The 12595-nt window shown below is 39.2% G+C and overlaps 1 protein-coding gene across 1 annotated transcript in view; it reads left to right on the top strand.

Annotated features, from left to right (window-relative positions):
* Nucleotides 1-12595, top strand: part of CUBN (cubilin (intrinsic factor-cobalamin receptor)) — a 260495-nt gene that overhangs the window by 38003 nt on the left and 209897 nt on the right. Inside the window, exons 18-19 of the mRNA XM_010859974.1 lie at nucleotides 11263-11407; nucleotides 11628-11806. Coding sequence (XP_010858276.1) covers nucleotides 11263-11407; nucleotides 11628-11806 — 324 coding nt within the window. The remainder of the gene's footprint in view (nucleotides 1-11262; nucleotides 11408-11627; nucleotides 11807-12595) is intronic.

Here is a 12595-nt window from a genome sequence, read left to right as displayed (position 1 = left end):
TTAGGGAGGCACTGACAATTATGTTTGCCCATGTAAGTTAGACCAATTCATTTTTCCAGGAAAAACCCAAGTAACCTCTTACCTTCTTCCCTCCTCCACATGTAGAGAGAGGAAGCATAGACTTCTAGCATAAGATCTGGACTTAACTCAATAATGAACAAGTACATTGACAATGAAACCACAGTAATATATTTTAAATCTAGAAGTTTTAAACTCAGATGGTAAATGTGTATATTCATTCAGTTTATGTTTTCTAAAGTCCCTCATAAAGTACATCAGAGTTTTTCATTATGAAGCAATTTTAGGCATTGTTATATAAATAAAAACTAAATTTCCAACATCTTTTTTTTTTTTTAATTGAAGAATAGTAAAAATAGTTCACACTTAGAGAGTACTTACTGTGCTAGATGCCCTTACTCCCTGGGGAAAACTTTCTGCAACTGTGATTATCTTCCCATTTGTGGGCCACCTACCTGGTGTTATGGGTCTTGACTATATTGCATCTCTGCCTTTCCTGCCTGTCTCATTATGGTTCCTTATTTACATATTTAGTTGGGAATCTCTTCTGCTAGTCTTCAGGTTGTTCTCATTGATAGCTGCTCTGTAAATGGTTGTAAATTTGGTGTCTCCATCGGAGGAACTGAGCTCTGGGTCTTTCTATTCCACCATCTCCACCCAACACTCTAAGTTCTTATTTTCGTTCAGTCCTGTGATGACTGTATACTGAAACTGGTAGTTGCTCAGTTGTGTCCAACTCTGCAACCCCATGGATTGGAGCCTGCCAATCTCATCTAGCCATAGAATTCTCCAGGTAAGAATACTGGAGTGGGTAGCCATTCCCTTTTCCAGGTGGACTGAATCCAGGTCTCCTGCATTGCAGGCAGATTCTTTACCATTTGAGCCACTAGTGAAACCTTGGACAATTCTTTATCTACATACTTGAGTTCCTACTTCTGTAAGATGCCCTACCTTTCCTCCTACACTTTATAAGGATAAATCAAGGAAATAAATAAAAAAAGAAGCTTGAAGAATTAAAAACATTACAAATGCAAGTCTTTCTCAGGTCAAATTTCTGCCTCCTGCCTTGAACGCATTAGTTCAGAGACATCGGATGAGAACCTTTCATAGTTGGCCACTGAAGTATCAACATTCTAATGTGCACTAATAACCACAGAGTCTTGATCAAATGTCCCTCAAGGGTTATTGATGGAAAAAATAAAAGAACTTTGTTATCAGAAGGACAGGTCATATACAGTGATTTGAATAATTGAATAGACTTTTCTATATAACCTTGACTGTCCTACAGAAATACAGCCAATTGATTTATAGAAATTTAGCACCAGCAGGGTCTCAGAAGTCATTTAATAAAAATCCTTAATTTTACAAATGAGAAAATTGAGATCACAAAGGTCAAATTCTGGTTATTGTTGGAACAGGATTTAGCTGTACCTACATGTAGTAGTCTAGATAGATGTATACTGACTTAGATCAAAGTTCTGACCTTTAATCATATCTACCTACTGGGAAAATTTGTGAACTAAGCCCTTTTAGGAAAAGTATATCCAACACTTTTCATATGCTTTAGACAGTGGGTAAAGTGATACTGGAACCAAATTCAAATGACATTATTATGACTCAATAGATCATTCTCCTCAATGTTGGTTTTAGTTTTAAAAAGTGTTTAAAATGACATGTTTAATCAAAGGAGTAAACAAAGAAGTGTAGTATTTAAGATATTGCTGGTTTGGAAGAAGGATGATTTTGCCATTTATTAACTCTATTTGTGTGAGAGAGAAGGACCACCCCCCTCCCCGCCACATTTTAGAAAGGATGAAGAACAGAAAGGTAATTCTAGATAGGTGTGGGGAAATGATTATAGGAACTCTTCTTTTGAGTGGGAATAGATGCTGGGAAAGATTGAAGGCAGGAGAAGAAGGGGACAACAGAGGATGAGATGGTTGGATGGCATCACCGACTCAATGGACATAAGTTTGAGTAAACTCTGGGAGTTGGTGATGGACAGAGAGGCCTGGTGGGCTGCAGTTCATGGGGTTGCAAAGAGTCAGACACGACTGAGTGAACTAAACTAAACTGAGATGTATTTCTAAGAATCCCAAATCTTCTCATTTATAACTCCAGATGTCTTGTTGCCATGTGAATATGTCCTTTAAATGTAGATTAAAATGTCAATCTCTAGTATGTCTCTTTCACATGTAGTGTGGTTTGGAAAGACTTTGTGTTCAGTAAGAAAGCTCCATAAACATTTATTTGAGAATAAAATTTAACTGCAAAGGATCATAAATGTGGTATTGCCACATTCAGTGTAGCATATCTTTCTTCTTTTTTAAATAAGAAACATACATTTATATTTTAATTCTTGGACTTATATCACTTCTCAGCTAAAGTTTCCACTTCTAAAAATGTATATTGCCCACGGGTGATGTGGCTTGTAACAAAAGAGTAAGTATAGCAAGAATAGATCAACTGTTGTCCGCCTGTTTTGTTAAGAGAGCTTTTAAATTGTAGAGACTAGTTCAACAAATGTGAAGAACTATCTTTCCAGAATAAAAAGCAGCACCTAATTAATATTCCATAAGTGATGTAAGTCATCAGAACTCTGAGTGAAGGACACATAAGGTAGTAATGAAAGTTTAATTTTAATCCCAGAGAATCAAGTACTAGGCTGAATAATAATCTCAGAAGCTTGTGTGATGCTGCCAGCAGGGCTTGAAATGGGGTATGGAAGGAAATGAATACAGCTGTTGCCCTCACTAGATCTCCTTGACCCATCCCACATCGTCTGTTCCCTCCCCACCAAGACAGGAAAGGGAGCAGGAGGAGAGGGGCCTTCTGGGGAAACAGGAGGCTTCTGGGGAAGTTTTTCCTTCTTAGAAGAAGAAAGAAAAACAAAAACAAACTATGATTAATAAGACAGGGAGAAGTAAGTAACACTAAATTTGGCTTCTGAAATCTAAGGCATGTGTACCCATTCTACAAGTATCACTAATTGACAGATTAATCATATTTTAGACCTCTTGCCAATCCCAGAAAATTCACAATGCAGAAATTGTACATCTCTTTATAATGAGAAGCAAGTAGAAATAACTGTTAAAAAATTTAAATGTCCGACTTCTTGAAAACCTATAAACACTCTCCTGAGTAATTACTGGGTTAAGGAAGGAAATAGAAAGTGAAATGAAAGACAATGTAGAAAGTAAAAAGAAAGTGCTACAAATCAAAGCCAGATAAAATCTCTAAGATTTTAAAGAAAGAATAAAATTAATGGGGAAGGGGGAAGCACAGTCAGCTGGAACACTGAAGACCGGTCTTCCCTCTGAACCTCTCATCACCTCCTACCTCCCTCCTTCCTCTCCTCCACTCCCATTGCTCCCGGCTGGGCCCTGCACAGATCTCCCCACTCCCCACAGGTCTTGGGATGACTTCAGATTCACAAAGGACCTCTTTTTACTCTTTGTCAGGCAGCAGAGCTGTTCAGCTCCAGCCTCAGAATTGGGTGAGGGAGGTCTGTGACTTCCCGTCTGCCTCAGTTCACTGGGCACCCTCAAGGGGATGTGTTGGTCAGAGCCTCATGACTGTGATGATTTACAGAAAAGTCCTTAAGGACATAAACCCAGATGGCAGAGAAAGAGTAAGACCTCTGACAAATGAAGCTGGAATGCGGCTGCAGCAAGCAGATACACCAGAGTAGCATGTTTTCTAGTGAAGCACAGGTTGAAATCAATTTTAGTTCAAAGAAGTGTCTTTCCAGAGATGGCAGAAAGAAAGAAGACATCGGGCGATGTCCAGTAACTTGCATTCTTATCATATTGGATTTGGAGTTTTGGCAGAGACTAGAAACATTTGGCTAGTTTCTTAGCATTTTTGTTGTCAGCACAGTTTTTCCAAAATTGCTTTGTCATCCTGATGCCTTTTAATGAAGTGATAAAATATGCTTTTGTTCAGGTGAAAACAGTTCTACCCATTGGCACGGTGGGAGCCAGGGAATAGACTGAGATGGTAGAACCACCTAGGTTTGGAGTTTCAAGGGATTGTATGGCATAAATCCTTCCTGTGTGTAGAGGAGTTGTGTGCTCATGTGGAGATCACAAACCCCACGGAACTAGTGAGATGGAGAGCAGTGAGTGAGAAGAGGAGCTATGGAAATCAAGATCATCAGGAAAACTCCAGGGGCTTTCCTGGTGACTCAGTGGTAAAGAATTCTCCTGCCAATGAAGGAGATGTGGGTTAGATCCCTGATTCAGAAATATCCCACATGCCACAGAGCGATAAGCCAATGAGCCACAACTATTGCGCCTGTGCTCTAGAGCCTGGGAACCGCAACTAGTGAGCCCACGTGTCCTAGAGCCTGTGCTCCACAACAAGAAAAGCCACTTCCATGAGATGCCTGTCCACCGCAACTAGAGAGTAGCCCCTACTTGCAACAACTAGAGAAAGCCCAGATGCATCAACAAAGGCCCAGCACACTCAGTAATAAGAAAGGAAGGAAGGAAGAGAAAGAAAAAGAAAGAAAGCTCCAAATTATTGGAGCACATCAAGAGGATGGCCAGCGCTCTCTGATATAAATGGAACAATATTGCATGGAAACATGATAAAGGACTTTGACTCTCTGTTTCACTACAGGCAAGATATTTAACATCAGTTAAACTCAGCTTCTTCATCCATAATACAAACAGTAAGACTACTCTTTATAGAATAATTAGAAGAGGTCATTCACCCACTTATCTATTCATTCTCTGCATGGTTAATCAAACAAAGTTCATGCCAGGTTCTGTGTTGGGGATGGGTGTATAAAGCACAGAGATATTAAACATGCAAGCATACAATTACATACTTTCAAGGTGGGAAAAGTATCATGAAGGAAAGAAATATATGAGTGAAAATAACAGGACTGATGCCTTTAGTTGAACGTTAGAGGTAGCTTCCCTAAGGATGTCACATTTTGAGTCTGAAGATGAGAAAGGATTAGAAATACAAAGATCCAGGAGAAGGAGGAACTGAGAAAAAAAAATTCGACAAATATGAAGAACTGAAAATAGACTCTGTGGCTAGAATCAACAGAGGCGATGTAGAGAGAAACAGGAGTTACACAGGAACTAAATCTTGTAGGGCTTTGTACATGGATGTGAATGTACTGAGCTTTGCTCAGTGAAAAGGGAAACTATTCGAATGTTCTTAGCCTGACTGAACGACTTCACTTTCACTTTTCACTTTCATGCATTGGAGAAGGAAATGGTAACCCACTAGAGTGTTCTTGCCTGGAGAATCCCAGAAACGGCAGAGCCTGGTGGGCTGCCGTATATGGGGTCGCACAGAGTCGGACATGACTGAAGCGACTTAGCAGCAGCAGCAGCAGCACAATGTCTGGCACACCAGGAAATGAAAGTTAACATGACGGTGATTCCAATGATGACAATGGGAGGAGGAGAGAGGGTGGCAGCAGCTGACATACTGGAGTTTGCAATCATGTAGGTCCGTCTAGTCAAGGCTATGGTTTTTCCAGTGGCCTCGTATGGATGTGAGTGTTGGACTGTGAAGAAGGCTGAGCGCCGAAGAATTGATGCTTTTGGATTGTGGTGTTGGAGAAGACTCTTGTAAGTCCCTTGGGCTGCAAGGAGATCCAACCAGCCCATCCTAAAGGAGATCAGCCCTGGGTGTTCTTTGGAAGGAATGATGCTAAAGCTGAAACTCCAGTACTTTGGCCACCTCATGTGAAGAGTTGACTCATTGGAAAAGACTCTGATGCTGGGAGGGATTGGGGGCAGGAGGAGAAGGGGACGACAGAGGATGAGATGGCTGGATGGCATCACCGACTCGATGGACGTGAGTTTGTGAGAACTCCGAGAGATGGTGATAGACAGGGAGGCCTGGTGTGATGTGATTCATGGGGTCGCAAAGAGTCAGATGTGACTGAGTGACTGAACTGAACTGAACTGAGGAACATACTTCTAGGTAAAACTAGACATGTACTCCATGTTTTAGAAAAGCAAATTAAAGAAACAAAGGACAAATTTACTTTATTGGTAGAGATAGTAAAAGCAATACTATTTCAAGAGGCATAAAAAGCTTTAAAAATTTAACTATGAAATCACAAAACATAATAATTGTGAAAGATAATAACCTAAGAAAACTATTTTTAGTCCTTGTGGCTTCTGTCATCTCTTACTCCTCACCCTTTAATCTATCATTTGGAAGGGGGTCCCATTCCCCTCCAGATGAACGAAGGCTGGTCTCCAGGATCAAGTCTTTACTTAGCTAAGGGGCATTTCAGCTTGAGGCTCACGTCACTAGAAGCCACATGTTAAATGCTACTGTATAGTAAGGTTAGTAAGGCTCTGATTTTAGCTGTCTCAGTTGGACCAAGCCTAAGTGCCAGCATATTTGGTTTGCTTTGAATTAGGATGTGATACTTAACCATATTTTAAAAATCATTTTGTCTGGACACAAATCTGGACACATAGCAGACACAAACAAATGAACACATATATTAAGACCTTGCACTGGGACCTGATCCATTATAGATGTTAAAGCTTACTTGTCACTGGGCTCCAGACACACCCACAGTTTCATATACACTGTATTTTTAAGCCTAATTAGTTTTAGCTCTTTCTACAGGACATGGTTCTTTTTTTTTTTTTTAATTGACTTTTATTGGAGTATGGTTGCTTTACAATGTTGTTTTAGTTTCTGCTGTACAGCAAAGCGAATCAGCTCTCTATATACATGCATCCCCTAGTTTTTGGATTTCCTTCCTATTTAGATCACCAGGACACAGTTTCTTTTTAAGAACGAATTTTTTAAATTAAAAAACACACTTTTGTATGAGTAGTTTGTCATCAGGAACTAGATCCATCTGCTGAAGGTAAAAATCAGAAGCCATTTGGGCTGTCCTGTAGGGTTAAATCATAGGTCACAGGTTATAAATTTGATCTCTGAGCCTGAAAAAAATCAGTGTTTGCTGAATAAATAGCACAATCAATGAAAAATCTGGGCCTCATCCACAGAACAGTAAAATTTGAAATGGTCCTTGTCATTTCTTTGCAAATGTGACCTACAGTAAAGAATGGATTTGGTGTGGTGATGCCTCTGCAAGTGACCATGGCATGACTTCAGCTGACTCTTATTTTTGGAGGATAATTGCTTTACAGTGTTGTGGTGGTCTCTGCTATACACCAACGTGAGTCAGTCATAATTATGTGTGTGTGTGTATATGTATATATATATATATATATATATTCCTTCTCTCTTGAGTCTCCCTCCTATGCCCCATTCCACCCAGCTGACTTCTTAAAAAAAACTATATTTTTGGTTCAAACCAGGCTCAAATATGAGTCATCTTTCTCTAGTTTAGATTTCAATAATGAAAAGTCAACAACAATAAAATCAGAAACAATAACGGAAAATTTCTATGGCTTACAACGACTTATGCTTATTCTCCACACATGTTAACATGTCAGTGTGGGGTCCGGGGCATCTCTGCTGATCTGGTCCCCTGTTCCATCTGTCCCTGGGACCCCAGCTCTTAGTCTTGTAAGAGCAGAAAAGAAAAGGTGGTTGAATTACGTAGTGACTCCCAAAGCTTGTTCTTGGAAACAGGCACATCATTTCTGCTCACATTCATTTGGGCAAAGCAAGCCCTGTGGCCAAGCCCAGAGTCAAGGACGAGGACAAGTCAAGGCCGTTTAATAATGGCCATAGGGAAGCAGCACAAGTCACACGGCAATGAGCTTGTGAGATATTCAGTCTCTTTCTGGAAGGATGTGAGTAATTAGAAAAATAACACATTCTGTCCCCTTGCACAAGCACAAAAGAAAGAGGTTTTTGTGATGTGCAAATTCACAAGTCCTCTGATATTGAATGCAGGATGTGCATTTAGTATCACTCTAGAGCATTCAGGGGTTGTGGTTATAGTATCGCCATGCCTAGGATCTAGGGAGAATACAGACTTTCAGAATTAATAAGGTTTCATTTCCACAGAGAGTGAGAGAAACATAGCCAAAATCAATTGTACCTTCTAGGTTTAAAGCCCTTGAGCCCTATAAGTTCCTCTTAAAACATTTGGGCTGCAACTGCCTTTCTCCTTGCCGAAGTCCTTGAATTTCATTAGTGAGGCCCAGGGGAATGGCCCACTTTAGCCAGCTCTGCTGCTATTTGGCTGTTTTTCTTCCGCCTTGTCATCTTCTAATGGGCAAAAGAGAAAAGAGAGACATTCGCTGCAGTCTTAGCAGAAGCGAATGGCACCCTGGAGAATTCCAGAACAGGAAGATCTCTTACTCTGTGTTTCATGCTTTCTGGTTTCTAAGCACGGTAGTATGTCTCTAACAAAAATTGAACCATCATACCACGCCTTAAAATTAATGAATCAGCAAGCATCCATCAGAGTTATTAGCAGAGTTCCATGTTAGAAGATGAAGGTGATACAGGAATTTTCTCTTCCCTAAGAGATCTGCTGTTTGGTTGGAGACCTATGTAACATAAATTAATGGCAGTATGTGAAATTTAATGTTACAGCTCACAGAAAGGAACTGGTTTGGGATGAGTCATTGGAAAGGCATGCAGTTTCCAACATCTGTGTAAGATTTTATCATATGGCTGTACCATGATTTATTCAATCACCCTCCTATTATTAGACATTTGGAATATTTTCGATTCTTATGTTTATAGAGCATATTGATGTGGAACCTCATGTGTCTTTGTCTGAATCTTGAATGATTTCCTTATGACAGAGTGTTAGAAGTGAAGTTACCAGGTCCAAAACTATGAACATTTCCAAGACTCTTGATACATTTGTCTAGTTACTTTCCAGAAATTTATACTCCCACCAGCTAAGGATGGGAGTAACATGTTACCATATCTCCACCAGCTTTGGCTATGGTACTTGTAAGCTCTTCCCTTTACTGTCCATTCCCCTTGACCTGGATGTTCTTTCAATTTTCAGTTTAAAAGTTATTTCTGCTGAGAAATATTCCCTAATTTTCTGTGGGAGTTCGGAGTATTTGGTTAAGTCAGTGGTTCTCTACACTTCAAGACCTTCCAGTGTGACTATTATACTATTCTGAAATGAAATTCATAGATGATATCAGTTCACATTGTATACATACATTATGTAAATAAATCTGTAAGTGTAAGATTTAGGAGAACTAAAGCAAAGTAAAAGAACTTATGTCAGTGTGTTAAAAGCCCGGGCAAGCTGCACTTGAAGACAGAATGAAGTCATAAATTGTTTGCTCCCTGAACCATATGAATGCTACACTAAAAACTCAAGCTGACATGGCCATGTGGGTTGGAGATGAATTTTCTGAAATGGTGACCAATTCTTGACAGATTTCCAGGAATAAAAAATAACTTCTTTTGATTTACACTCTGCTTGTAATCCTGGAAAATCTGGTACAAACTAGAACTGAGCAGAAGTATTTTGCATCTGGTATATAAAATCGAGGTAGATTTTACATTTATAACTGTCACTGCAAAGAAGGACACACAGGACACAGGAGAACCCTTGTTGTGTGTGACTGTCTCTCACATTTCAGGGTGTTTCGTATCTCCAGTCCCCAGCCACTAAATGCCAATAGCACCCCAACCACCTTCATGCTAGTAATTAAAACAAAGCCAAAAATTGCCTTCACAGATTTCCAGAATGTTCAGTTGAGGTACCTATGGAGAACCATTGTGTTAAGCAATATCAGCACGCTCTACATTCTCAAACATGACAGTCATGCTTTTGGGGGAAAAAAAAATACACTTGCTTGTTGTGCGCTTCTGTGAGTGGCGACTCTTTCACAGTGACGTCACAGGCACAGGTGCTGGTGTTTGTTGATACCTTGATAATGTTAGCTGTGGGGGTGGAGCTATGTTTGGACAGGTAGCTCTTCCAAAAGAATTCTATAGAACAAAAGTAGTTATGTATATTCATAGAAGAATTTCTGATTTGAGTGAGAAACTTCTGAAAGGTCAAGAATAGCAACAGTTACTCTTTAGTCCACTTTTTCTAGAACTAGGCATTTTGCTAAGGAATTCACGTGTTGGTTTCATCTATTTGATCCAGCTCCTTGAGTGTGGCTTAGATTTAGTAGCTTGTTCGAAGTTATTAAGTGTGGAGGTTTGCCAGCGACAGAGGTGGGAATTGAATACAGTTTAGGACTCCACAGACCAGATTCATGGCCACCACACTATAAGATACTGACTGTTGATTTAAAATGCTGCTGCTAAGTCGCTTCAGTTGTGTCCGACCCCGTGCGACCCCATAGACGGCAGCCCACCAGGCTCCCGCGTCCCTGGGATTCTCCAGGCAAGAACACTGGAGTGGGTTGCCATTTCCTTCTCCAATGCATGGAAGTGAATAGTGAAGGTGAAGTCGCTCAGTCATGTCTGACTCTGTGCGACCCCATAGACGGCAGCCCACCAGGCTCCCCCGTCCATGGGATTTTCCAGGTAAGAGTACTGGAGTGGGGTGCCATTGCCTTCTCTGTGACTTAAAATAGGTGGTCTTTATTATATAAAGGACACTTCTTTTTGCTCCTGACTTTCTAAGAGTTTTGCTTCTAATAAATAGAAATGCTGACACTTTTTGCCACGTATAGAGATAAAATAGTTTAGCTTATTGGATCTATTGGCAAGTTTAATTTATAATTTCTAATAGTCCTTGCATCACCCTTATCCTCATGTTTGTTTTGATACATAAGCCTACAAAGAAAGTGAATTCATTTTTCTTGAACTGTTTAGGATTTTTGTATCTATATTAATAGATGAGATCTACTCATAGTTTTCCTTTGTATTATCTGTGTTGGGCTTTGGTGAGATGATTCTGAGAATAATTATTTGGGAATTGTTCCATGTTTGAGGGTTCTTTAGAACAAATTATGTATGGGAATTGTCTTTTCCTTTAATGTCTAATTTAATTTACCAGGTAGAGCATCTTCTAGAAAGTTTTTTTGGGGGAAACTAATTATTTGTAATATTTTAAGTTTTATCCATGACTTATTATCTACTCAGATTTTATTTTTCTCCTTCTTGAGATAATTTTAGTAATTTAGATTTTTCTGGGGACAAACGTTTCAAACATTCAACTATATTAATATAGTGTTGTCCCTAAAATTATTATACAAGTTTTTCAGAATCTGTGTATTTTTATCACCTTTGTCATTTTCAATTTTTTGTATTTGTGCTCATTTTCTTTTTTATTCTTTTTCTTTGTTGATTAGTTTCTTGATTAGGATTACAGATCAATTTTATTTTTCTCTTTAGGTTCGAGATGATCAAACCTTACTTGGAAAAGTCTGTGCCAATGAAACCCTCTCTCACATTAAATCCATTACTAACAGTATCTGGATCAGGCTTAAAATGGATGCTTCTGTTGTCAGAGCTAGTTTCAGTGCTGTTTATCAAGTGGGTAAGAAAATTTAATTTTTAAATGTCTCATTTGCATGATTGTAACATTTTCATTTCTTGAAATATTTTAGTCATTCTGTGTCCTCGAGTAGTAAGGGGAAAATTCTAATTGTAAGGTCACATTGCATTATATCTTTATGCAGGGTGAAACTCTGCAATAAAATTGAGGGCAACAGTCATTTATCTCTGGACAAATACTACTGTTGTTTTCATACTCACAGCTTGCGGAGGAGAATTGACTGGAGAGGGGATCATTCGCTCGCCCTTTTACCCTAATGTGTATCCAGGAGAAAGGGTCTGTGTGTGGACCATCCGCCAGCCCCAAAGTCAAGTGGTTCTTCTCAACTTCACTGCCTTTGACATGGGAGGTTCTGCCCACTGTGATACAGATTATGTCGAGGTGAGAGTAAAACACTTGAATATCTGCATTTGATTAGATGTTATTAAAAATATTATGTCATGTTATTCTCACTCAGTTACATGAAACAAAACTAGTTTATAGATGCAAAATCCTTAACAAAATTCTAGCTAACTGGATCCAGCAGCATATAAAGAGGATTATATAGCCCAGAAATGCAAGGCTGCTATACATCCAAAAATAGTCAGTATAAAATAAAGGGGGAAAATAACCACATAATTACCTCAATAGATGCAAATAAAAAGCATTTGACAAAGTTCAGTATCTATTCATGAAACAACACTCAACAAACCAAGAACAGAACGTAACTTCCTTAATCTGATAAAGGGCATCTATAAAAAATATATAGATGCAAAATTCTTTTTTTTTAATTTATTTATTATTATTATTATTTTTTTTTACTTTGCAATATTGTATTGGTTTTGCCATACATAAACATGCATCCGCCACGGGTGTACATGTGTTCCCCATCCTGAACCCCACTCCCACCTCCCTCCCCATGCCATCCCTCTGGGTAATCCCAGTGCACCAGCTCCAAGCTTCCTGTATCCTACATCGAACCTGAACTGGCGATTCGTTTCTTATATGATATTATATATGTTTTAATGCCATTCTCCCAAAGCATCCCCCCACCAAAGAGTCCAAAAGACTGTTCTATACATCTGTGTCTCTTTTGCTGTCTCGCATACAGGGTTGTCGTTACCATCTTTCTAAATTCCATATATATGTGTTAGTATACTGTATTGGTGTTTTTCTCTCTGGCTTACTTCA

This window comes from Bison bison, unplaced genomic scaffold, assembly GCF_000754665.1.
Source record: "Bison bison bison isolate TAMUID 2011002044 unplaced genomic scaffold, Bison_UMD1.0 scf7180017864461, whole genome shotgun sequence".
NCBI lineage: Eukaryota > Metazoa > Chordata > Mammalia > Artiodactyla > Bovidae > Bison > Bison bison.
This window is presented reverse-complemented; position numbering and strand designations above follow the sequence as displayed.